The sequence below is a fragment of the Pezoporus flaviventris genome, unplaced genomic scaffold (assembly GCF_033815535.1).
Source record: "Pezoporus flaviventris isolate CSIRO_AGI_PZ_B2104156 unplaced genomic scaffold, CSIRO_AGI_Pfla_v1 ptg000020l, whole genome shotgun sequence".
NCBI classification, from domain to species: Eukaryota; Metazoa; Chordata; class Aves; order Psittaciformes; family Psittacidae; genus Pezoporus; species Pezoporus flaviventris.
Window position 1 is genome coordinate 3,794,434 of NW_026892568.1, and position 27,136 is coordinate 3,821,569.

Sequence of the window (27,136 nt, forward strand, 5' to 3'; positions counted from 1 at the left end):
ATCACTTTAATACAGCTTTTTCTCATGGGTGTGTACACACACACACGTGTACACAGGGGAGGAGCAACTGAGACTGAGCGTGACTGGTATTAAAACAGATATTTGGGTCATAATATATACACTGCATATTCAGACTGAGCCCTCTGTATGTCAGTTATGACTCTTTGTCATCTTTATTCAACTAATTAAAAGCTTATTAAAATTAATTCTGTTACATACACTATATGGAAGTTAAATCACTGAATTGCTGTATGGGTAGACAGACAGTGTCTATGCATTCATATGGGTGCACATGTGTGTGAGTACTTGCACATGCATCTGTATGGTGTAACAAATACTACTTTGTGCATAATACATGATGGCTATTAAACACAGACCTTTACAGCAGTAAAATATGTAATTATAGAGATATGAATATAAACCTAGATTATTAAAGCCTGTTAAGTATGCTGTATGACCATATATTTGTATTATTTATTAATATATATTTTATGTATATTTTTATATATATAAAATAGATGTATATGCAGCAGCATATAGGCATCTAGATACACCGTGTGCAGGCATATATGTGTATTATGGCAAATCGTGTGCATAACACACAGCATTTATCCTAAAACCAATAAAAGCTTTAAAAATATCTGTTTTATAGCCATATTCAATTAGTAAATTCTGGTGGTGCAAGGTGTGGTGTGTATTACAGCAAATATAGTGTATGCATAAAAAATAGTCATAGTAATAAAGTAAATGCTGCTAAATACATGCTATGTAAGTTCAATTACCCAATTTAAACCAGTACTCTCTACAGCTACATAGAGAGCTCAGTGTGCACCTGTGTGTCTGTGTTGGAACAAATACACTTGTGTCACATTAAAGCCAGTCTTTATATTAATAAAATCTACTATATGTATTGATAAATATAAAGCTAACTTTTAACAATAAATGCTGATAAATACGGTTCATGAAAATAGAATTTTTAAGTGCTTTTCAATAGTCACATTTTATTCTTTTTTAATGTTGGTGCTTAAGTGTGTTAGAATGTACCATTTTTATATATTATATAGCTACAACTAATGAGCAGATGCATGCATACAGGGGGGCTGAGCAAGAGAGGGACTGTGTTATTTAAACTTTTTTGTGCATAAAGATACTAGATATTAAAACTTGGCCCTTTATATATATATATATAAAAGAATAGAGATATGTGTCTATCACTTGTGTGTGTGTATATATATATATGTATATGTTTATATACATATGTGTGTATATATACACACGTGTCTTATCACATATATCTATATATGTGTCTATCACGCTCTGTATCTACGTGGCTGGAAGGACAGCAAGAAGAGAGAAGAGCACACACGTGCACAGGTACGTGTGTATAGATGTGCATGGTTTTGTATGTGTCTACACACACTCCTGTGCGTATGTTCATATATGTGTGTGCACGTATCCGTGTGTGTGTTAACAAATACACATTGAACATAGCAGATAATAAATACATACATATTAAACCCAGGCTTGATATCAATGCCCTCTGCATCTACAGATGTGTGTCCTGTATAGAATCACCCATACACCTATTTAACGACTTAAAATGCATAAATAGTGGCAGTTAGAGTTTTTCTCTCACTATCTGTATTATATATAAACTCTGTAAGCATGTAGTACATATTACCTATGGGCTATACAAAATATTAAATATAATGGAGATGAAAATTAATGCATTATTTTGAATGCTAGAATAAAAAATACTCATTAAGCAGCATTTTAATGAACGTATTGCTGGCTGTGCAGTGTGTAGTCATACATGATCACCTCCCATGATATATGAAGTGTATAGTGTCTATCTATGTAAATGATGGAATATAGCCTACACTGTTATCAGTTTAATAGTTATATAGTGTGATATAAGTGCACTATTAAATGGCACTAAATACACCACAATTAGCAATCTATGCTCTAATCCAAGTGCACGGTTGCGGTGGTACTGGACGATGAGCCCCCATCGAGGCTGCCAGCAGCAGCAGGGTTGGGCTGGGGGGAACACTGCACCCCATTACCTGGGGTCCATCCCCCAACGGGACACAGCCCCCAGACCGTCATTTTGGGGGAGAAAGGTTCAAACACAGCCTCCCAAAGCCCCGGGGGAAGCGCTGACAGAGCAGAGCAGGCGCTGAGAGACCAAAGCACACGGTGAGAGAAGAAAAAGTTCAAAGTTTATTAAACATTAACAGACAAAAAATAAAATAAAAACAGAGAGGATTTGGGCTGAGCAGCGCAGGCTGCATCCACCTCATGTCACACAGCTCCGCTGAGCTCGCTGCTAAACCTGGATTGGAACAGACGCTGCCTTGTGGTGTTGCCAGAAATACGATGGTTGATCACTTGTGAGTTTTAATACATTTTGTTTTTCTCTTCACATATAAAAAGAAGTCGACAAAATCAAACCGAACGGCACATCTCTAGTGTGTCACATGCACAAACAGCTGCAAAGCGTCAATGGGGGCATTACAAACCCACAGAGGCAAGAGAGTCAAACGCCGGGTCCCTTGGCCCTGCTGAACTCACCTCCTGTGCAGTTACAGAGCACAGCCAAGCACGGAGCCTCTGGTACTGGCCTTTCATTGGGAATTTCTTGCTTTTATGGATTCAAGTCCAAACGCTATTCCCATGGTGTGAGGGTCAGTGCCCTGAGAACCATTTGGAAATGAAAAGGAATAATCCCCCCCAGCCTCGTCTGCCATGGGCTTTCCCACAGAGAGCCCTGCAGTGCTCACAGACACGTCCCAAACACCATTTGATTTTAGAGGGCATTCCTTTGTAAGTGGAAATGATTCACTTCTAAGTTTCAGCAAAAAACCAACAGAAAAGAAAGCAGCATTTGATCAATGCTTGTTTACGGTTTAATACAAGTCAGTGAATTATTCAGACGAGCTAGTCATTATTCTGCAAATATATATATTTCTATTTTTTATAAAATTACTATTTCAGATACCTACAAGCTCCTTCATGAGCAACAAAGCCACCAGAGGTGTGATGAGCCCAGCTGAGCTGTCCTCAGGAACTGGAAATGAGCTGAACTGGCCTGGATTTACTTGGTACTGGTTACAGAACCTATTCCGAGTTTCAGCCCCCATCCTTTGCCTCGGCTTTTCCTCTCATTTTAATGGTGAGCATTTTGGAGGCACCAGGAGAGCCAGTCCTGCTCCCCCTCAGCCCGTTTCCAGCCCCCAGCCACACACTTGCCCTCCTGTCCACCCGCAGAGCGGGATGGGGCCGGGAGGCATGGCAGCAGCTTTGGGACCGCTGGACGAGGTAGCTGCTGGAAACCTCTGTGCTCCTCTGTGGCTGCGACTTAACACATCTGTGCTCTCCAGCCTACAAAAACTACCGCCATCTCCCACCCCTTCCCTGCCCAAAGCAAACAAAAGAATCGGCTGTGATTGTTTTCCCAAGCTGCCTTTTCCATGTTAAAGGAAGTTCTGTGCTCACACCACAGCCCACCGACGGCTCGGGCTCGGTACAGCTGATCTCACTCACACCATCGCCTGTTCTAGCGTCACCCCAACAACAACCACTGTCAGGGTGACTCTAAGCTGTTGCCGTTTGCTGTGCTGCTGCTGAAAGTGTCCTCACAGCAGCAGGCGCTGAGCCCTGCCATGGTCACGCTGCTTCTAAGAAGAGAAATGAAGTTTATCTCCTAGAGGCTGCAGCAGACACTGGGTTGTGCCCAACACCGCCACTCTCGTTTCTCTACCCCTGCATCCAGTGGCTTACACTGACCTTTAGAAAAGAACTTACTGCGCTTTAAACTCTGCTGCAGCACACGGAAAGTCAATTTGCTGAATGAATGGTCCACTGCAAGTCCTGCACGTTAAGGGCTGCTGACAACTCGGGTACATTTGAGGAAATATACTGGAAAGAAGCCACTCCTGCGAGGGTATTTTTAATGCTGAACAAATGGGGAGTCCTTTGTATCAACCTCCTGAAGCATGAATAATGATTTAATGGAATGAACAACCTCTTTATTTGAAAATAAGGTCAAAACACTGCGAGAACTGTGAGCAAGACGTAGCACCATGTTTTCCTCACCTGTTAATAACCAGATGCAGCACGTACAACTGTATACCCCAAACAGAGCTAGCTGTAAGAAACATTCCAGCTGGAAACAGATTCTAGCAGCAGCAGCAGGTTAGAAATGACTGACATTTCTTGTCTTATACATCATTTTTCTGCCTTTACAAAACATTGTCCTGTCCCATCAACAGTTGACTAAAATCCAGGTTGTGCTTTGTCCCTATTAAACCATTCCTTTATGTGTTTTGGATGGGAAATAATAAAGAAGTCTCTCTTTTCCAGTAATATGGAACATCCTGGAAAGCCATATTACTGCCATCAAAATTTAATGTAAAGCACAGAACATGCCGGTGTGCCAGCAGTAGGCTTAAAATATTAAAGAATTAGTTAAGAAAAGAAAACCAACCAACAAACCCCATAGCATTTCCTTTCTGTACAATATGGAGAATATATATCTATCTTTGCTATATAGTTTTAAACATGGAATAGCTTTTTCTTCCTTTTTGCTATATATATGTCTGTCTTTCAAAATACATTGTCAGTATTTGTACTTGAAAAATACTGTACAAAACGAACATACTATAATTATTCTGTATAAACTTTATACACTTTATAATCTCTATCCTTTTGGTCTATAGTAAACACTTAGATTGATTGGATTAACCACAGTATATGACAACACCATCCCCTTCTGAAATACACCAGTGTCTCTTACATTCATTTTTCAGAAGTCCACTTTATATTAGAACAAACATGTTCAGAAGCAAACAGAGTTTAAAACAATAAAGTTCAGAACCATCAGTTCATGTCACACTCAGAACAACAATCACTAGGAAAAATGGGCTTTGCAAACCAGTGACTTCTTCTAACTGAATAAAAGTGATCTTTAAAACAGCAAGATATAATCCACAGAAAATATATTACAAAACATGGGGGGAAAAAACAAGTTAATCAGGGTATTTGTTTAATTTTCAACCACAAAATGGAACTTGAAGAGATGCAAAACTAACTGAAGACAGAAAAGCCCCTCTGATTTCGACATCGGCTCTGGGTTGACACTATCGATTTTGTTCTCATTTCAACTCATTATCCTGCTTCTCACACATGCGCTCCCTAGAGCAGGGACACAATCAGCATGCTCACGTGAAGGTGGCTTTTACCTTTAGCTTTTTGTTAAAGACATGAAAAACTCCTGTTGGGGAGGGAAACCATCCTACGTCCACTGGGAACACCCGGGCAGCATGCGTGCTAGCGTACAACAGGATTATTGCTTCAGGTACAGACAGTGCAAATACACACTCTGTGGTCCATCGACAGGACTCCTACCTACCTGGGGTCTGTGGAAAGAAAAGGAACCTTAATAGCTACAGAGAAGCCATTATGGGCTCTATAATGAGTAGAGCTAACTCAGTCTAACAGCACTTTAAATCTGAAGACAATTACCACCAAAACTTAAAATACAACAAAAGCAATCTATAAATTAATATTTCTGCAGTGTAGTACTAAATTATGTGTGCACTTTATTAGCGTGTTAACGTTTCTGATTAGACAGACTCAAACACGAGCTTGTTACTCTCCAAAAAACTGAGATCTACTTTTTTTTTCTTTTTTTCCTTTTTTTTTCCTTTTTTTTTTTTTCTTTTTTTTTCCTTTTTTTTTTTCTATAATTTATACTGGGATCTTTCCGAGTCCCTCGGGATGGAGCTGATTACAATAACATAAAACCCCTACTCTGAAGCAGCACTGAAAAAAAAACTGTATGTAATAAAAAGCTTACTATGGTGGCTCTCACCAGTCCAGGTAAAAACGTGGCACCCTCTTGAAGAGGGCTTCATACAAATGGGAAGTGCCGAGATGCGCACGCACGCACACACACGCACACACACGGGTACAGACGTGTGAACACACGTACGCAGGTACACGCATACGCGAACCAAAGAAGAAGTTAACGTTTAAGTCAGTTTTGTTTCTGCTTCTGGTAAAGTGCTGAAGACAGAAAGGTTGGTTTGGGTGTGGTGCTATCAAACAGGAAACACATCGTCCATCTAGTCAAACGCCAACCCGCAACGAAAGAAGAAAGAAGAAAGAACCCCCCCCCCATCGCCCCCCTTTTCGATTTACAGGGGCCCGTGTCGAGCTTCGTACTTCGCAAGGACGTTCTTGCACTTGCCCAGCTCTTTCCGTAGGTCGGCCACCTCCTGGCGCAGAGCCGAGTTCTCCTTCTCCAGGAAGGAGGCGCGGATGGCGATCTGGTTCTCCTTCAGGCGGCGCGCGTCCCGCGATCGCTTCGCGGCCATGTTGTTCTTTCTGCGCCTTGCCCAGTATTTGTCATCCTGCTCATGAAACACGGAGAGAAGCAAACGGGGCGTTAGATTTCAGTAAACCGAGCAGCCACCAGGATGTGCTCTTAGCCACAGCCTCGGCTCCGGGGATGACTTCACTTATCCTGCTTGCCCGGCTCAGCCAGGCGCTGCCGGGACAACCGTTACAGATGGACACCGGGGAGCACAGATGCTCGTGCGTCCTTCTGTCAGAATGCTTACACCAACCCCCCCATCCTCCTGACTGTGAATTCCTCCAAGGAAAAGGAAGCGATATTCCAGCAGCACAATGCATCTCGGCTGACCTAGTTAGCACATCCACCTTTGCGTGCCATGACTCACTGCCTACCGTTGCTGGAGCGGTGCTAATTACCTCTTGTATGTCCCTGCTCATCTCTGCCAGCCAACACCTGGTTCACTCTCTTCACTGGTATCATCCATTTCATCTTCTGTGCAGCTCTTTTTCATGTTCAAAGCTCTTTCTCTGCAGAGCCCCAGAGCATTCCTGTTTCCACCCTAGTCACTGGGAGGGGAGTCCTTGGCACTACAATGACAGCGGCTTTGGTACCATCCGCAAAGAGCACAACAGGCTTTGAGCATGGGAAAATAAGCTTTTGCCAGCAATAAGTCCATTAACACCGAAGTTTCATAAGTTAACACATTCCCAAAGCTTTATCTCTAAAGGCTTGCCTCTAGGAGATCACTGCACTGGTGCATCAAAGGCTCTAGGCAGCTACAGCATTTTACCTGATTTTTCCCACTCTTCCAAGGAAGTGGCCTTCAGTGAAATGGCAGCTTCAATGCTGTGTCGAAAGTGAATTAAGCTCTAGAGATTTGGAACAACGCAGTAAATACAGAATCTCCCATGAGAAGTGAATTCAGTCCCCTGCAGAGTAAGGGGACACTTCACAAAGTGATGCAGCCCTTCAGGCCTCAACTTGCCTGGTCAGTAGAGCTCACACTTCCCCTCCCAGTCATCCCTTCATTTTCACATGCTTCCATGTGCTTGTGTGGCTCCTGTTTCACCACGCATGGAAGCACAGCACCATGTCCATGACAAGGCACAGGAGACAGGTCCTACATTGCACTGAACACACCCCACCACTCCTGTGTCTTTCAGCATAAACCAGGCCAAGCCTAATACTGCTGCTCTGCATCTTCTCCAGCTGCTCGCGTAAGGCAAAGCAAGAGCAACACAACTGCTAGAAGTCCCCTAGAAGTGCTCTGTATCAGTTTAGCTTAACCAGGTGTGCAGCAATGGTGGAGCCAGACCATCTCTAAATTGCTCTTCACCTGTACTTAGATGGGACCCCCCAAAATCCTCTTAAAACCAGCATGCAGCAAAAAGCTATGACCCAAATCTTACTTATAATTTCCCATCTCATTCCACTCCATAAAAATCAGCTTTAAGCAATTTATTAGTGTGCCACCTAGGCTTCATCCCTCTTTATTTTAACAAATTGCTATGGCAAATCCCTTAATCCAGGCCTGAAAGAGGTAAGGCTGGCATTTCAAAATCACATGCAACCCAGAGACGATTGACTGATCTAATCTGCTTACCCTCCCCCAGACCTCAGCAGCCGCTCCACATGCCAGGGCAGAAGCAGCACTTGGGTCAAGCACTCTGAAATGAGTCAAGGGCAACGGATGGGATTATCTCAGGGAAATGCAAGACCCTGAACTTCTAGCTCAGTCTCAGGCCAAAAACTTATGTGTCCTGCTGCTGCATGCAAGATGCTGGCACTTTCCACCTCTGGCATGGGGTAGTCCAACAGCATCTTTGGTAAGTTTTGCTTTGATGAGTAAGGATACGTAGGAGACACCTCAAGATGATAAATGGCACCAAACTCCTGTCCCCTTACAACCATTTCTGTACCACACACCTCTCTTCACCTCTTTATTCTCTGCAGTAAAATTTGCCTAGGTAAGTAACGGCATGATGCAGACAGGCCTGTGTAAAGGAAAGCTGAAGATACCACAGACCAAATGACAGCAACACACACCACCTGAACACTACTGGAATCGTGATTTCTGTGCTTTTAACTTGCACAGCAGTATCCTTAGGGATAAAAATAGCAAACAGCGTCAGCTTCTTTCCCTAATGCTATCAATCTGGTGCGAACACGTGGCATCCCAGCCTCTTCACACGCGCAGCCAGGGATTCCCACCAACTCCAACAGCCTTCAGTCTGTGTCTTGGGGGGCAGCGGCATCCTGCACTGAGTACCTCTGATAGAAAAGATCCTCTTGGAAATCACATGTTGAGGACAGAATTTTGCAAATCACAACAATTTTCACCGTTGTTTGATGGGCTGAATCTGCTGATCGATTTGTGCTGCTCTCCTCATGCTCTTTGCTCTTCATATCTCAGAAGCAGTGAGAGGCATAGATAAGGGTGCTCTTTCTTTTAAAATATTGTAATATTATTCTTATAAATATTGTATTAAAATACACAGATCAGCAGAAGAGTTTTGTTCTGTTTTCCTACAACCAGTTTAGTTTCTTTCACCTAGGCTTCTGGTATATTGCTCTATATTGCTCCCACTCATTACTGGGATATAGTTACTGGCACAGAGCTAAAGCAACTCCCAAACAAGACACAATATACTTCATTCTGTTACTGTCAGAGACCTCCATGAACCCTGTAAGACACAGATTCTTCCTTGCAGAATTCCCCATTTACGCTGATGGGACACCCTGAGGCTGGAGGAAAAGGAAACATGATCAGGCTGTTTCATTAGTGGGCAATACAGGACAAAGTAAGCTTGTCCGAGGTCACGCAGGAAGTTTCTGGCATACGAAGGAAATGAATATTGATCTCATGAATTTCGACTGTTGCATAACTAATAAGGGACATCCTCCCCTCAGCCTTACTCAGAACCGCTGACTGACAGTTTCATTCTACAACACAGTCTGGCAGATCTACCTTACAGGAGAAACCAGACTGATGCTGCAAACCTGTACCTCAGAGAGGAACTGTTACAGAGCACAACCAACCTCGTCACCAGTTCCAATTTACCTTCAGGTCATCTGGAATGAAGACTTTGCGAGCTTTCTTAATCATCGGCTGTGGTTTCAGCTCCTCTTCGGAGAACTTGCGCTTACGAGGGTCAAACATCTCCTGGCCAGGAATGCTGGAAAGAGCAAGATCTGCAGGATCAGGTTCGTAGCCAACAGGAACTTGGATAGTCTCAGGATCAATGGGACTCGGTGTGTTTCGGTTTGCTGGCAAGATCTGACCTATAGAAAGAAAGGATAAAGCCACATACGTTAGAAAACATGTAAATAACATCACCGAATAAGGATTTTAGAAGATCTCGCAATGCTTTACACGGATTAGTTCTTCAAGCCTTACTGTGAATTCGGGATCTACTCTTGCTAAAATCAGACTGCCCATTCTGCGTATTCAGATTCAGACATACTCATGCCGTTATGTTCAGGATTGGTTCCCATATCCGGTTGCTAATCATCGTGGATGCCCACATAAGATCAGTGAATCCAACACTGATTGCACTAGACATTGCTTCGACTCATGCCTCTTCATTAAGATCACATCCTCGGGAACAAATCCTAAGTACTGTCGCTTAGCTCTGATTTATTCACCACACTGTAATGCCTCCCAGTTTTCTCATACACAGATTTATTCATAGATACCTTTGGGGGTACATTTAGTTTACAATGATGTACAGTACTTGCAATAGGCAATACCTCATGAAAACGCACTGTCAAGCTGTGCTGAAGCACTCCGCTAAGGAGATCTGAAATCCTACCTGTGATACTGTAAATGACAATGAAGAAAACTTGAACATGAAAGGCTACAATGACTACTTAAAGATGCTCTGCAAAAATGAACACTGATTCATGCCACACTGCTCTTTTATGGTATATAAAATCTAATGAGAAGGCGCCTATCCCCAGCAAAGAACGATATCCCCCCTCAGTTTTCCTTTTTTAATCTTAAGATATTGCCTTCAGGATCCTCCAGCACCAATTCAGGCACCATTCCCACTAAAAATCCAATTTAAAATCCCAACCAAAGGTTCCCAAAATAGGACCCTGAAGTCAGCTGCCTAAACAGGGACTATCCCTGGGGGCAGAATCTTCAGAAGTTCTCACATGCCTCAGAAGCACAAGCCCCACAGGCTTCAGAGGCTGGACTTGTGATTGAAGCCCATTCTTTACCATTTTGGCTATTAGCTAATTCACTTTGCCTTTAGAAATACGGGCGGCTTTCGGAACAACGACACAAACATCCTGTGACTGCATAATATTTCCTTATTTGAGTCTGTATCTGCACTATTTAGGGTGCAAAATGATCAACGTTTCTAATTCCAAGCCAAGGCCGGTGTTAACAATGCATTATTTTAATCTAGGTGATCACAGCAACAACACTGGAACTGCACAGAAAATGCACCAGGGGATTGCACTGCGCAGAACAGGGCTGGCTAAGGGACAGCTCGGCTTCTGTAAGTCCTGTTTTAACACAGCGCTGATAACATCAGCTTCCAGGAAAGGCTCGCGAGGGCCTGGGAGAAGAGAAAAGGAGGATCAAAGTCATTAATGCGTCTCCATGGCTGTAGGAAAGGGAGCGGGCTTTCACTAGCGGGCGCTTCGTGTTCAAAACCCCGCAGCAGCGCCGGGGGAAAGCCCTGGTCAGGAACTGCCCTAACGCCGGCCCGACCGGCTCAGAGCACCGAGGCATGGCCGCAGCCCTGCTCCACAGGGATGGCTAATCTCATTTCGGATACACGGGCTTATTTAAAGGCTTAAACTCAGGAAAGCTTCCTTTGATGTGAGCATGCTGGTACCACAACAGCCTGACATGTTCTTTATGCAGACAAATGTATAGACACATGCACCGCAAGAGCTAAGACGGAAGCAAGACACCAGCTCTAAATACTTCTGTATTATTTCTGGTGAGCATGCAGGGTGTTTCTAAAAGTCAAGTGGATTGTGAAATCTGTCTCAGCTTTCTAATTGCCCTAAACAAAAGAACCTGTATTTACATATTGCCAAAGCTCTAGGTACACAGTATCAGTTTACATATTATCATTAATCTATAATGTGCTGTTATTACATAACCACGTGAGCTTTGTAATCATTGGCCTCAAGAAATTCTACAGTATCTCTCTGAAAAAGGGCAAAAATGCCCTTTTTAATCATGGGAAATTGAGGGCTTGCACCAATGCAATCACCAAATAAAGGGAAGAGGGACACATCTCCAAGGTGATCTGGGAGCAGAATCTACAGCAATCAAGATCCTGCCTCATTCCCTGTGTGCACATATTTCACTCCCCTGGGTCTTAGAAGCTCTCACTACTAAAGACCTGGTTGCTTCAGCAAACGTAAGCCATCCCAGGTGCCGGTGTGAAGCTCAGTCAAGGTGAATGCTTTTCACCACTGCAAAGCCTGAACACATCATGCACACAGCTAAACGTTATCACCTGAAGCCCAAAAGATACTGCCCTGTAAGGCATCCCTCACTCGCGGGGTACACTCGCCTCCATCAGTCTATGCAGGCTGACTCCGTCCTGTCACACTCCTGCAGATGAGCAGGAACTCCACTGAGAGCAGAGTTACACAGGGTGGCTGAAACCCCAGGCAGAAAAACCAGTATTGCCGTGTCCAGCGTTCTACATTAGGCAACTCCTGGCACTTGCTACCCTTTTATTTATTCTACCAACTTTTGCCAATAACACATGCCAGGAACCTGTCTTCATTAGTTTACTGGCTAATGGCCATTACATCTATGTGGTGCTGGAACTCGTTGTAACCCAAGACAGCGTGGGCTGCACTGGATTTGGCACCGCTGTTACTGCAGGAGTACAGGACATGGCCTCATGTTACGCTGCTCTCCAAGCTCCTTTCCCTCTGTGTGCATGGCTCTTCAGCCGTGCATCCTTCTGCCAAATTTGTTCTGGGTGTTATTTTTATGCACTAAATTCCTTGCAATCAGAGGTAGGTCAAATAAGCACAAGCAATCTGAACGTCATGTGCCCAGCAGCCGACTAATCCTCACATCAGCAAGCTCCACAGCTGTCACAACATCCAGAGACAGAGCTGGTCAGAGGCTGCGATGCGCAAGGAATCGGCCAAGGAGGAAGCCCGCAGCACCAGGCGCCAAGGCCAGTGAAGGTAAAGCACCTCACTGCTCAGCATGGGGAGCCAGATGCCTTTCTTGCCAGTCTCTGTTATTTAACCACTCTGCCAAATCTTCACAGTGAAGTGGCTGGACTGTTTCATGTGCTGAGCTTTGTTCTCAATGGGGGTTGAGGACTGCCAAGTGTTTTGGAAAGAACTTAGCCCCTCTATTTAAGTTGCTGCAATGAGAGCTTTTGAGCGTTAAGCTCTTCTGGAAACCCAGCTGCAGAACTCCACGGTGGTGCTGGATGCAAGCTGGGAACAATGGTTAATGGAAACTTCCCCTCATACCACCCTAGTGATGTGTCTCAACCGTGGCCTGGAGACACCACAACTATGTCAACACTGGCCTTTTGTCTGGAGACCTTGCCGCTTCTCTAGAGCTCCACTCAAGCAACACTGAGTATGCCAGGACAGACACAGCTCCCGGTGTCCCCTGGCAAAGGGACCGCCAGGTTTTGGCAGCCCCGGTTGCTCCGGCTGCCCCAACATCTTGCCTTCCCTCACACTCTTGGTGTTGCCCTGGCAGATATGAGCAATAGCAGAAAATTTTCCAGGTTGGCTGTTCCAGCCCTTCCAGTCCTCCTCCCAGCAGAGATGCCAGCGAGGAAACCCAACGTAATGGCAATATTTTCACTGTGCTTCCTTGTTCAAAGAGAAATGAACTGAGGCCATTCACTTGTGTTATCTAGGTCAGCAACGGCTGGTGAAAGAAAAAGAACAGCAGCTTTTAATTGCTTGCAATAATTAAAATTCACTATTCAGAAGTCCAGTCGCTTTGTTTTACACCTACAAAACCAAAACGCTGACCTGGTATCGTGGGGAGCTCAGTCACTGCATCCTCACTTTTAATTTCCCCCTTTTGAAACATCCCACCTTCCAGCTGTGCCCAGGAGAGTTAAGACGGAAATAACCTCTTCAACTGCAACCACTGCTTGACAGACTTATCTGTACGGCAAGAGATCCCTGCTAAATTATGTGGAACTCAATTTTGCATGAGTCAACTCCCATGAAAATGAGCCTCATTTTCACAAAATCTCCCTTCTCACAGCCCTTCCACACTTTTCATCAGCTCAGCAGCTGGCTGGAGAACAGCGACGACAAAAAGAAAAGGGAGTGGAAATTCTAATCAAAATATTTTCCCCTATTTTTCACGCATGTATTGGAGGGAAAGAAAAGAGGAGCTTCTTATTCAATTTATTAGCAGCCCAGAGATAAAATATGTGTTTGCTAATCATTTTTCTTTATATAAACTAAAGGCACTTTGGGAATGTCAGTCAGACTCTATAGTGCGGCAGTTAAATTGACAGATAATCCTCACCCAGAGCTGCTCCAGAGAACGCCACGGCTCTGCCGATAAGTTTTCCAAACTGTCTATCCGCTTGGGGCCTGGCCAGCTATTTGGAATAGTTCTCTTACTCCAAATCACAGCCTGTCCCACACTAATCTGTCATCTATTTCTGTGTTAACTCCTTCAGCCTCCAGAAGTTACCTCACTGCAGAACACGGGGCAACAGTCTCCACCTGCAGTGAAGCAAAAGGAGTATTCTGGAAGTCAAGATATATCTAAGGACGATATCTTATCAGGTTGTAATTCCTCCCTTACAATATTATAAGCAATGTTTTATCTTCCTCTCCAATTTTCCTACTATTAGGATTTTAGTGTCTTCCAGAAACGGAACATTTACACAGATAGTAAAACCATAATCCATACAGGCACTAAAGGGAATGACAAGCTGCACTGTATTGACCTTCCAGCCCTCCCACTGGAAGAACAAAACGAACCACTCTGCCTGGGGGTGCAGAAGACACTTCACCTCTGGGGGTATTTATGTAAGCACTTATTAGAGGAGCTTTATTTTCTTCTGAACTAGCAATCCGTGTATTCTGACCAGTGCTCCAACCTGGCGCAGACATTCCTCTATTGCTTACCTTACACAAACTTTCTTTCGCTGAACACGGGGTGACTGCAAACACTTCCTGTAGAAAGAAGGATCTTAATCCAACACAACCACAACATACTCACTGCTCTTAACACACACTGACTGACCGGCACGTTGAAGCGCTTTTAGAATGTGTACTTTTTACAGATATCAGCACTGCTCACAAACCTTGTGCATTTAATTACGACAGAATTGTCACTTCCCCTCTCGACACTGTGTGCCTCCCGCTCTGGGCCCCTCCAGTACTATTACAGGCAGGACTGGCAGTCTTACTAAGATTGTCTGACACTTCCCATTAGAGGACGCTGTCTTCAGTTCCTTAAGACTTTTGCCAGATTTCAACCGCTCTGTTTGGATTTAAGCGTGCCAATTATGTTTCTGCCAAAATGGTTCTACAGTTTCCCGAAAAAGGTTTAGCAAAAACACTTTGTTTTGAACCTGTTACAAACTGCTGGCACACCTTTCAAAGGACCGTGCTAGTGGCCTGTGCACTGGAAGCGAGAGCAGCTCCCGATCAAGGCTATTTCCCTTTTGGTGGCTGCCTTGAAATCTACTGCCTGCATGTGAAGGCTGGGTGAGAAAGCAGCAGTTTCCCTAAGTGATCAGGACTCGAAGCTGAGAAGGGGGTAAGGGGGTGAGGATGAGGGAGACTGGTGGCCGAAGAGGAGAGCGGGAGAGCCTGGAAGAGGAAGGCTGCTTCAGCAAAGGCTGGGATGACTGCATTCAGTAGAAGAGCATCATTGGAGTGAACAGGGCAGAAGAGTACCTGTGCTGATGGTACAAACACAGCTCCAGATGCCCGAGTCCCATGGATCCTCTTTGATCAGCAAACAGTGCACTGGCAAAGTGCCCTGTCCCCCTTCAGCTCCTAAGAGTGAGAGTACTCCACTCAATCTGAGCAGCAGGACACTGAGGGTGCTGTCAGATCCATTCATACTCATTTCCAATGATTTTGTTGTTGCGGTGGCCCATGAGAAAATCCAGGCTGTCTTTTCAATTGGTTTTTAAAATCAAGTTTTAAGCAGCACAGTCATGGTTGCAACAACCTTTAAAGCTTGGATCACATTACTTTTTTCCAGACTCTTTCCTCCATTTAGGAGTCACTCGTTTGACCCATTTGGTTTATCCAAATGGATCCGTACCTTATTTGCCACAACTTGTTTCAACCTCCTTTAGAGACACAAATAGGAACCTTATAGGAGTTTCCTCTAGCTACATCTGCATGCTTCACAGAAACAGGTTTTCCCCACAAGTTCCCCACAGTACGGGAAGCAAGCACGCCGTGCGCAAGCTCCCATCATCGAACGGCTTGCTCAGAGTTCTGCTAAAACTCTGTGGCAAAACCCAGTCTCTCTAGATAAAATCCTTCTGTCCTTCCTGCCGGATTTTCCCTTCTCCTCCTGCCGCTCCCCGCATCCTCTCACATCTGCAGTAAATGAGGTCAAGATCCAAGATCCTACAGACAACCGCTTCCTTCCTGATACAGCCCCGATTCAACTCAGAGCTGGTCTGACTTCTGCATTCAAAAGGGAAAAGGGGAAAAAGAGGATATAATGTAATTAAAGCCTGCGAGATCCAAGCAAACAAGGGCGGGGGGGGGGAGTTCTATCTGAAGCTGCACACGTGGCCTTCAGTTGAGTGCAGGCTTTTGAGGGCTTGATTTGCAGCTCCTGCATGTGGTTAGAATAATGTGCATGCAATATGCTATGCCTGCTCTGCTGGTAATAAAAGCAATAAATAAACAAGTTTGAGGCACCAGCAGGTAAAATTTTCCACTATATCCACTGTATTTACGACTTTTCTGTAAGATCAGCATTCTGCAAACCTTGCCCTGTGTGAAGGCAGCTCAAGGAGGCCCCATTTCTGAAAGCTATCAGGAAATCCAACTTCCATTCCCTTCCAAACCAGTCACTGCAAGACGCCTGAAAGTAGTCGCTCCTGTTCTGAATGTTTCCCTTGCAGAAGTGCTACACGTGGAAACAGAGGGGTTGATCCTGCTCCCAGGACACTGCACAGGGATTTTCACGTTCTTGAAAAGCATGAAATCCACAGCCCTCTTAAATGCCTGATTTCCTTGTAGGGTGCTGCTTTTCTCACAAAGGTAGGCAAAGATGGCATTCAGTGGGGACAGGAAAGCTGCAGGAAAGAACATTCAGACAGGTATTTCATTTTGATTTACATTTGGCTTAGAAGCACGTTTCACTTCAAGATGCTGCTATTCTCTGGTGCATCGGAGCTTCGTGACATCCTTTGGCATAGCTGTGTATATTTTTGTTAATTGGCAATTCACACATATTACAGTTGTTCAAAAAGTACAATTCTTCTTTCTTTTGTTAAAGGGAAGGTTCCAGAGAAGCATCAGAATTTTTAACCTATTCTGAAGGAGACAAAAAGATCAGTTTTTCTTTCCTTGGACAATTATGTACCCAGCTTTCATAAACCAGTCTGAAACAGTAGATTTTAGATAGAGTCTCTGCTTTAGATAACAGCCTCATATGACGTCCATAAATGTACCCTCACGTGGAATCCCACTCAAAACAAAGGCAATGCTTGTTCTCAAGATGGGTTCATGCTACAGCCAATGTGCTCTGCAAGGCTCCAGCTCAAGTAAGCTCGTCTCACATTGTTCTATTTATTCGGGTAATGAACACCCAGGACAGCATGCTCTCAGTGAGTAAACAGGTCTTGCAGAAAGCCATCATGTAATCCTGAAAGCATATGCCACCCGTGACTCATGTATCTCTTACCCAGTTCTGGTACCCAAGCCCTTCTTGCTTGGGTGTGTTATCAAAACACAGCCAAGTGAGATTTCAAACGGCATGGAAAAGCCACGTGAAACAGGTACATTTCCTCTAACTCCCAATCGGTAGCTAATGGCAAGGCTGAGAGACAGACAACAGATGCTATCAGCTGCTGTCTGAATACATCCCTTAAGAAAAAGGGGTCACTGGGCAGAGTTACAGGAACTTGCAAATCTCTTCTCTTTCGATCCGTTCTGCACACACAAACCTGAGCTATGTGCTGCAGGAGCTTTGTGTTCTTGCTGTCTTACATTTTTTGCTCGCTAAAGCAAAGTACACTCCTTTTGTGACAGAACTACAGCAATGCTTTATAGAGGGTGACCTGCAGGAAGATGAAGGTAAACCATGTCACCAGAAAAAACAACACACACTGAAATCTTTACGTTTCTATCTTTCAAATGGTAGCCGTGAAAAAGGGTGGCGATGAGATCTTTCCTGAAGAAATCCTGGAATCCTAATACTTTTTTTCCTTCTGGGACCTCCTCTGCAAACCACCCATAGCCCAGAACTGTGATTCCGAACACACTGCATGAACCTGTGCAGATTCTGAACTACGTAACAGATGAAATAAAAATGCCACAAGACACCAAAGTCAAACCTCCTTCCGTCTCCTGAGCAGTGCATTTACTGTGCTGCCTTCAGAAGGCACCTCAGCAAAACGGATCAGGGAAACTGGACTGCTATTTGAGGCTGCTGTTTCTTTCAAGCTCTTTTCCCCCAGTTCACAAGTAACAAGAGATTTTACTTCTGTTATCACACTCATTTTGGCTCTCCATTGCCAATCAATCATAAAAATATGACCAATACACCAAGTCGATATATATTAAAAAATCAATATATTCAAAATAAGAATAGATTTGAGTGTAACCTTGAGGCCAACATGAACTGGCAAATCAATTCACTGCATATGGGAGCTTTTAAAGACACACATCATCTGCATTTTATAAATATACACTGAGGACCCTGTTCAGTGAGAATTATCATTAAGAAGAGTGCAAGCCAACAGCAGCCTTACTGACAGCAACCATATGTTTAATACAGGGTTTCTCTTCCAGTAACCATAGCTGCAAATTTCAAAATGAGTTGTCAATCCAGACACACCAAATCACTTTCCAACAACGTTTGGCACTGAAACGTTGCTTTAACAGAGACCCTTCTACTCCCTTCAGTACAGAACATTTTGCAGTAGTCTCTGCCTGTCCTGTCCTGAACAAAGCCCTCTGCAGCAGCTCCTGGGACAGCAGTCAGACAACCAGCTCAATGCCACTCTGATGCAAATCAGTGTGTTTTCCTACTTTACATACTACTGGTACGGAACACCGCTATTTTGGGTTTATTTGGGAGGGGGCAAAGTGCCAATGTCATAGAATCATAGAATGATTAGGGTTGGAAAGGAGCTTAAGATCATCCAGTTCCAGCCCCCCTGCCATGGGCAGGGACACCTCACACTAAACCATATCACCCAAAGCCTCGTCCAGCCTGGCCTTGAACACCGCCAGGGATGGAGCATTCACAGCCTCCCTGGGCAACCCATTCCAGTGCCTCACCACCCTAACAGGAAAGAATTTCCTCCTTATATCCAATCTAAACTTCCCCTGTTTCAGTTTTAAGCCGTTACCCCTTGTCCTATCACTGAAATCCCTAATGAAGAGTCCCTACATCTGATGTAATAAAACATTCTGATAATGAAGATGTCCCTACCTCTGACACCTTCAGTCTCTACAATACTTAACATAACACTGCTTTACTAAAAGCTTATTCCCACAAAAGCAGATTAAGTGGTCTGGTTTCCTTTTACAAAAGTGGTCATCCCATTCTCTATACAAGATACCTGTAAGACAGCAAAGGCCTTATAGCATTTTGTTGTCCAAGGCTTTAGAGAGGATTTGGGAGGGAGGACAGGACATGACATGACACAATCCTTCACGTTACTGCCCTCTTATTCACCTGGTCAGCTGGAGGCAAAAACACTGCAGGCTTCATTGCTCCTGCAGAACCCCCACTGGGTGCCCCTGCTGAATACAGGATTGGGTCTGCAGGAGTTGGCCATGCAGAAAAAGGTGTATCTGTGCCCAAATGGAAGGAGAAACACCAGAGAGTTGGAAAGCAGTGCAAGCTGAGGGCAGCAACAATTCATAGGCTTGGAAAATTATGTGGGCTTTACCTTTTACACTCCTGTTAACTCTGATTTTCATGAAGTAGGTGGTGTTGCTACAGCAACTGTCGTATCACATCATTTCTGCTGTCTCTGTCACAGAGATCATCTTATTTTATCTTAAACTCAGATATGCAGCTTTTCTTCTTCTATTCTAAAGCCCTCTATCTTTTGGACATAAAAAATTACACAAAATAGAGCTGTGCCATAGAAATGGTATTTTAAAAAAATGTAGCAGGACATTTTTATTAGTTTTCCCATTACAAATGCAGAAGGAATAAAGAAAATGGCACTGACCAGATCTGTGGGGCTCCCGAGTGTCAAAAATAAATTAAGAGCTAGTTTCCTGATTAAGAGGCTTTGTGCCACCTTTAATGTGTTCTTTCTACAGAAGCCAACCCTGTGCTCTGGTGCACTTCACCAGAAGTAACTCATCTATTCACAGGTGAAACCATCTTTGCTTCCTCATGCCCAGGCCATTTATGTGCATGCATTCCACCCAATTCACACCCAGTTTAGATGCTGTTGCCCATCCACTGCACACAACATGCCGTTCAACCCGTGCACCTCACATCAACCTGCAGCCTGGAAGAAGCATCTACTGAAGCAGAAGTCTCAACCCATCTTTACCCATTCCAAGGCTCGCTCTAGCTGCTATGGATGGGGAGGCCACCCAACTTTGCAGATTCCTTGCTCAGTTAACCTGAGAATTTGCTCTACCTCCTCTGCCTCCGTTTTGATGCCCGGATAAGGTCCTTGAGGACTCAGTGCACAAGCAAAACTCAATAAAATCCTGATGACAGAAAGCCTCTATTAAATTTTTGTTATTAACAGACATTCCAACTCGTGCATACACAGATTTTCCTTTATAAAACCAAACAAACCAATGTGGAACAGTAGTAAATATTCAGTTACACCCTCAGGCTACTCACGAAACAAAAGAAAGCCTTATCTATAGTCAAAGGATATTGCAGAGACAACTCAGCTGCTAGCACAGCTCAGACCACCAGGTCATGCTCTGCAACAGCCACAACCTAAGCTGGTGAGTATTTGTACCTACTTCTTCATAAGCATTTCCAGTCACTTCCAAAACAACCAAAGCGGGCACCAAATTACACTTCACTTCTGCCAAGCCAGGTCCAGGGCAGATGGAAATCTGCCTGTGTGGATCTAACCTGTGGGCAAGAACTTGTGTTCCTGGTTAAAGGCTATGTACACAACTGAGATACCAAATGGCCTTTCAGCCCTTTCAATTACTTTGCAAGTTCCTTTCAGTGTCCCAGTAGTTGACAGTTACTCTTTAGCTGAGTTTCCTGGAGAAATGAGGTTTGTGCAGTCGTGCACATGCCTGTCTAGCCTCCTCCCAACAGCTTCTGAAACTGCTGGCCAATTCCAAACCAATTTGGCAGTGAGGTATCCACATGCATTACTAACAAGCTTTGTGAAAACAATGTAAATGAAAGGAGCTGGTAACCCCCTGGCTGAAGGAAGGCTGCAGGAGCCTCCTCACCCATCACAGGACCCACAGAGACGCTGTTGCTCATGGAACAGATTCCTTGGGCAGGTAGTGGGAAGGAGAAAAGTATTCACCATGTTACTGTTTGTTAGAGCAGTCAGGAAAGTCACTTAATGCTCCTGTTCTCTACTGGAATTGAGAACGTCTTTGCACGTTATCCCACCCACTCATTTACTATTTCCAGTAATCACGAGCAAAATTATTTGTTTGACAACTGCGCTGTCACTTTGCCATCTCTGCAAATTCCACACAGACACATCTGGTACTGATAGCCATGAAAGCAGTCATGCACACGTCCTGCCTTAAAAACCAATGCAGAAGGCAGTCAGATGCGGACAACCCAGCTGTCTGCTATCAGCTGAGCATTTATTTATTCTTATAATATGTAGAGGAAACCAGAGCTCTACTTGAAAGAGCTTTTTCATATTATCCACAGCACTTATTACACAAGCAATTGAAGTCTTCCAAGCAAGACACAGTAGGAGTGTTTAGGAATCAACAAATTTGCTCTGGCAGCAATGAAACATTCATTATTGGAGTGGGGAGGGGGCTGATTGGAGGGGGAAATTTATTTCTTTATTTCTAAGATATTGTTAAAATGCAAGACCAAAAGCTAGGCGAGGGGCACGAGATAGGGCTTAGAGCCAAGAATCCAAGTGCTCTATGTTTCTGCTGGAAACTGCATGTCTCTGCCCACTTGAGGGATGCAAATACTGATGTGTGTGTAAGATCAGAGGTCCCTTCTAACACCCTTCTGCTTACTCTCACTGCTGTCATTCCAGTGTTATGAACATCCACAATTACTGAAGCCTGGGGAAGAACGGGTTAAACTTAGCAAAGGAAAAAACAGAGAAACACCTTTCCTCTTTCTGCTTAACTGGATAATTGGTTAGCAAGAACCTGCTTGATGAGTTTCAGCAGCTCCTAGAGATCAGGCAAGGCTGTTTCTGAGAGCAGCTGAAGCTGCTAACTATACAAACATCTTTAAGTCAACCAACAGGGTACCCCCTCGCTAAGGTTATGGTTTTGACAACTAAAACTTCTAGAAGGCAATGAAGTAGTTTGTATACCAAAGATCCATCCAAACCAGTAACAGCAGTGAACGGAGTTATTTTAGGCAGAGTATTTTATGGCTGTCATACACATAAAACTGTCTTACGGTCAGAATAAACAGATGATTTAAAAACATGTTTAAGTGAATGAAGAAAGACTAAATCATTCTCACTTCAATGGAGAGAGTGTAACAGTGAGATTCAAATGAATAAATAACAGGTTCTGCCCTAGTCATTCAAGGGGCTAAGAAAATTCTAGTCTTTAAGGTCCAAGTGACAAATCAAAGGGCTTCACTGGATCTGTACAATCCTCTAGGCTTATTACTTGATGCGGTTTATCTATAATGCAAATATTTTACTCAAGTAAAAAAATCAGTGATTCTGAGTCCAGTTAGCTAAAAAGAAATACAGAGGGTTGATGTTTTTCACATAAGTATCATCTTGTCCTATAGATGTCTGCAAGCACATGAGTTTAATTAAAAAAAAAACCCCAAACTCAGGTAAAATCTTGCTGTAATTTCAACCCAGTCACAACTGTATGATCACCAAAGCAGCACCTACAGCCATAGTATAAAACACTGCAGAAGATTTACTTAAGCACTGTCCATATTATTATCTTCATTTCTATCTATTCCCCTTGATGTTTTCAACTACACTGCAAGTGATAAATGGACATTTATACACGCCGAGATTTAACATTAAGAACCAAGCTCTCCCTTCCTGAAGCACTCAGCCAACACCAGCCGAGGGTCTCACCACGGCGCTCTTTCTCCCAGGTTCTTTTCTGTCTGAGGATTCAAGACAGACCGAGAGAAGGCAACTGTAAATTATAATGCTAAAGAACAACGGACAGATCTGGGGAAAAGTCTGCAGCTTTTGCCAGCATTTATCTGCTCACACACAGCTCTGATAAAGTTACCGTGAAAACAGAATTCCAGGCTCGGTACCGTCCATATAAAACCAACCAACCAACCAGCCACCCTCCCTCACTCCTATTTCAACACAGATGTCCCTTTATAAAGTAACAGGCACTGCTCCTAAACACTACTGCTTGTTTCGTACCCCCTCCCCAAGCATTATGTCTTTCTGCACTATTTTTTCACACAAGGGTGCCCTCAGAGATGTTTGGGTTTCAAACCAGAGCCAACTTTCCAAAACACGCTGTATTTTGAAAAGCCCGTTTTCATTTCACACAGAAATAAATGAGTTTGCATCATAAAGCCTTTATGCCCCCGAACCCGAAGCCTCCCATACAGTTAAAAATCAAATCCAGCTTTCTTTTCCTGCGTGAGTCAGGCTGCATGCAAACAGCTTCAGAGGAAGGCAAGGCTTGGGGTGGGGAACAGAACTGAAGAAATCCAGAGAGGGATACTTGCTCTCCGAACAGCACACTCCTATTTTCCCAAGACATTTGCTAATATTTTCGAACTAGAGGAAAGCCACCCCCTTCCCCCAAAAGAAGTTTCAAATATGATAAAGACACACAAGGACACACTTTATTATTTTAACAATTATTGCTATTTTCAGAGCTCCAGCACAGCTACTTCCTTCCATAATTGGCCTTCAATCAAACCCTAGTGAAGCTTTTGATCTTGGAAAGAGTAACAACACAGCTCTGTTATCAGCACACAGGGGGCAAAGAGTAGGACATCCACAATTTTTCAATAGAAGAAAGTTAATTGCTTTGACTTATATTTATCAAAGGTCACGGCTACAAGTTCTGTGTGCACATACATAACGGTGCACAATGAGAAATCTTGTACCGACTGGCCACAGTAAGTGTTGGGATTATACTATCTGTGTGCATTAACCAAAAAAAAAAGAGAGGAGAAGAAAAAAAGCAGCAAAACAATGCTAGATTACTATCCAAATATACCCCAGTGGATGTCCTGCCAAACAGCAAATATGTGGCTGTAAGCTCCAAACTGAAATAAAAGCTTGGCCAGAAGCCCAGAGCTTCACTGTATTTTGCTCAGCTAGCCATAATCTGGCAGAACAGAGTGAACACATTCTCAGCCACGTGATAAAGAAGCCCGTCGGGCCAAGCTGATTTCCTTGTGTTGGTTAAATGTGATCTTCAGACTGTACACATCAGCGGCTTTGGGAAAACGTGAGAAAGTGGGAAACAAGCAGCCAGGGGCTAGAAACTGAAGGGCAGCAAAAAAAAAATCACTTAAGGAGTTTACTTAAATACTAGCGCTGCCAGTGCTGTATTTTAACTAGGTGTTAACTGGGCTTAGCACATCCAGTGAGGGTGCTGAGCACCAGATATTCACCTGGATTTCGATAGGAGATGAGGATGCAGACCCTGAGAGGACCTGCCTTGGAAAAGGCACTATAAACCTTCATCGCACAGGATTGTGAAAGCTTCCCATCAGTGGCTCAAAAATGCAAAACATTATGACTTTAAATTCCATACTTAGGAGAACCAGAGGTACTTCAGCCTCTCAGGATATGACCCAGTACAGGAAAGGTATGAATCTGATGGTGCTATATAACCCCTATGGTTCAGATTTTGCTGATGCTACTTAAATAGCCCCCATATAGTACTGCCGAACACAGTAGTGTTGATGAAGTGAGACAGAATTTGGCTGAAGGATTCAAGCCAAAAACCATGCAGGATCTAATGGGATAAAAGCTGCCCTGATGGTAAGGTATCATATTTTGATAGCAGTGATAATAATGTTTTTAAATAACTGACTTAAGAAGAGACAAACAGCATCCCCAGCCAGTGTCACAGGTGCACATGATTCGTGAGAGCATGTTGCACGTGGAAACAGAAACTAAAGCCTCCAAAAGCAAGACCTCAGAAGTACATCCCTGCTATAGATAAGAGCCACTCGGCTGAAACAGTCATGAGGATGCTGAAGAAAAGTGAGATTTATTTACTTTCCAACAGAAATAACTTGATAACCCAGACACGTGCAGCAGCTGGTGAAATCAGAGACACACATGAGTTTGATAATTACACCTCCAGTTCTTCTATTTGGCTAATGATTTATTTTCACGTGTTCAGAATAGCTTCCAGACAGAGACTACCACAATTTTCAATGATGACTTTGACCACGCCACACTGAGAAAACCGAGCAGATAAGAGTTTGGAAAAGTGCTCCTTAAACCTGGCAATGAGGCCAGCCCAACAGAAAGATCAGGCTTTCTGAGAGCAGCCATGTGATTATGGATGCATGAACAGGAGGTCCCTAAGTTTGAGCAATTCCCTGAGATTTTAAGCGCTGAGACGCCAACAGCTCATGTGTTTCATGCAGACACCCAGACCACAGCTGTCCAACATTTATAACTGAAAGCTTGTGGATTAACCTCAAAAGGTAGCTATACAGGTTAATTTGAAATAAGCTGCACTCCTAATTCTTTCATTGCAGTACACAGCAGTGATGCAGATCAAACTCCTGCTCCATTTTACTCAGTTTGTGTTGCTCTCAAAAAATGGCTCAAATACCATTCCCTGCTATCACTTCAGGAAAACCTACAGCTGATGAGCCAACCACACTGTTTTTGCTTATGTGAATTAGAGTAAGGCACTGTAAGAACATACAGCTAAGGAACGTGGCACTCTCTTGATACCCAACTTATTTAACCTTATCTGCTATTTATGCTCTTCTCTTCCCAGAGAAATAATTTTCACTACAGGCAGAAGAACCAATTCCTTGTTTTTCAACTGATACAGAGGGCATGTCCCTGGACAGTTGGAGACCACACTATGGTCAGTCCCCTATGACTAACCGGCTTGGGTATCTGTGATCCCCAGAGAAGTCTGGGAATCAAAAGAGGGAATTAACCAATGGTGCCCTAAGGTATTCATAGTTTCATGCCCTCAACTCTGCACACTCTTCATTAGTCCTCAGAGCAGTGACCACCCAGCTCAACAGGGCTCCAATTCTGGCCACCTTTCTGCAGCTGACTAGCTGCAGTCACTCATTACTGCACCCCATGCTTTGCAGTAGGCAAAGAGAATCAGGTTACTCCATAGGGCTAGCCTGGCATATAAAATGGATCCACCAAATTAAATTATCTCAGGATGTATGTAACACCAACCGAACAAACACATGCTGCTGTGAAAATTTTACTCTGACATCGATATGCTCCTGCAGTGTACTTCAAACAACAGTGAGCTCAGTACTTGCAGTTAGTTCAGATCTGTATCTGATTTTCTTACTCTTTCAAAGTCCATGTCTTACTTTAAAAAGGCAGAGAAAATAAATCAAAAATTGCAACATTTCCCAGTAAACTTTCTCCAATTTAATCCTGAGAAAGCAGGAGGAAACTCCAGTGTCTCCATATAGCAGTTCCTTATTTTGTTTTTAAAAAGACACTTCATATAATGTGCGCCACTGCCAGATCAAACGGGCTTTCAGGCCTCAGGTAAATCTCACCTTATCACAAAGTATATTCAAATGTCTGGATGCTGAGCTGGAAACAACGTAGGAAGGTACAGAGATTCTAACAGATTTGTAAATGCCCCAACAAGTATTTGTGTTGAGTGGTAAAGGGAATGGGACGCAAAGGGAGCAGGGGAGTCCACCCAGCAGCACTGCATTATACTGTGAGCATGTTGTGTCATTACAGCTTTATCCCAACACACCCATATTTTACAGCACACAATGTACTGTACAATTCACAATGCCAAGAAACTCAACATATCTAATCTGGCAGAAAAACAAAGTCATATCAGGTTAATCCAATTCTTAAATTGCACAACTTTGAAAAGCCAATAGGAAAACAAATCTTCCCCCTACTTGTGCTCCCCCTTGTCCTCCTCCCAACGCACATACCCTGCCGCGACCTACTTTTCCTCTTTGAGCCCTCAACATTTTTAGCCCATTCTTGCTCTCCCCTGCTTCTCATTCACTTCTAACCTACCTCCACCCCAAACCCCAGTGGCAGAACGGAAATTTGCACTGATTAGAGCAAGCCATGAAAGGCAGCTTTGAGCACAGAGCCCCAGCCGAAACGGGCTGGGAAGGATGAATGGCCAGATGCATACGCAAGGTCACTTGGACATCTGCCCACCTGTGAGACTGCAATAATTGTGATAACAGGCCTCAAATTTGAAGCTGGCTGACTACAAGGTAGCTTCAGACTTGCTGCAAAAGAGGAAAAGCATATA

General features: G+C 43.8%; 1 protein-coding gene across 1 annotated transcript in view; it reads right to left on the reverse strand.

Moving 5' to 3' along the window:
• Window positions 1-2,200: 2,200 nt before the first annotated feature.
• HLF (HLF transcription factor, PAR bZIP family member) overlaps window positions 2,201-27,136 on the reverse strand; it is a 35,279-nt gene continuing 10,343 nt past the window's right edge. The window contains exons 3-4 of the mRNA XM_061455394.1: window positions 9,423-9,643; window positions 2,201-6,416 (exon numbers count right to left, since the gene is read on the reverse strand). Of these exons, the coding sequence (XP_061311378.1) occupies window positions 6,201-6,416; window positions 9,423-9,643 (437 nt within the window). The 3' untranslated portion in view covers window positions 2,201-6,200. The remainder of the gene's footprint in view (window positions 6,417-9,422; window positions 9,644-27,136) is intronic.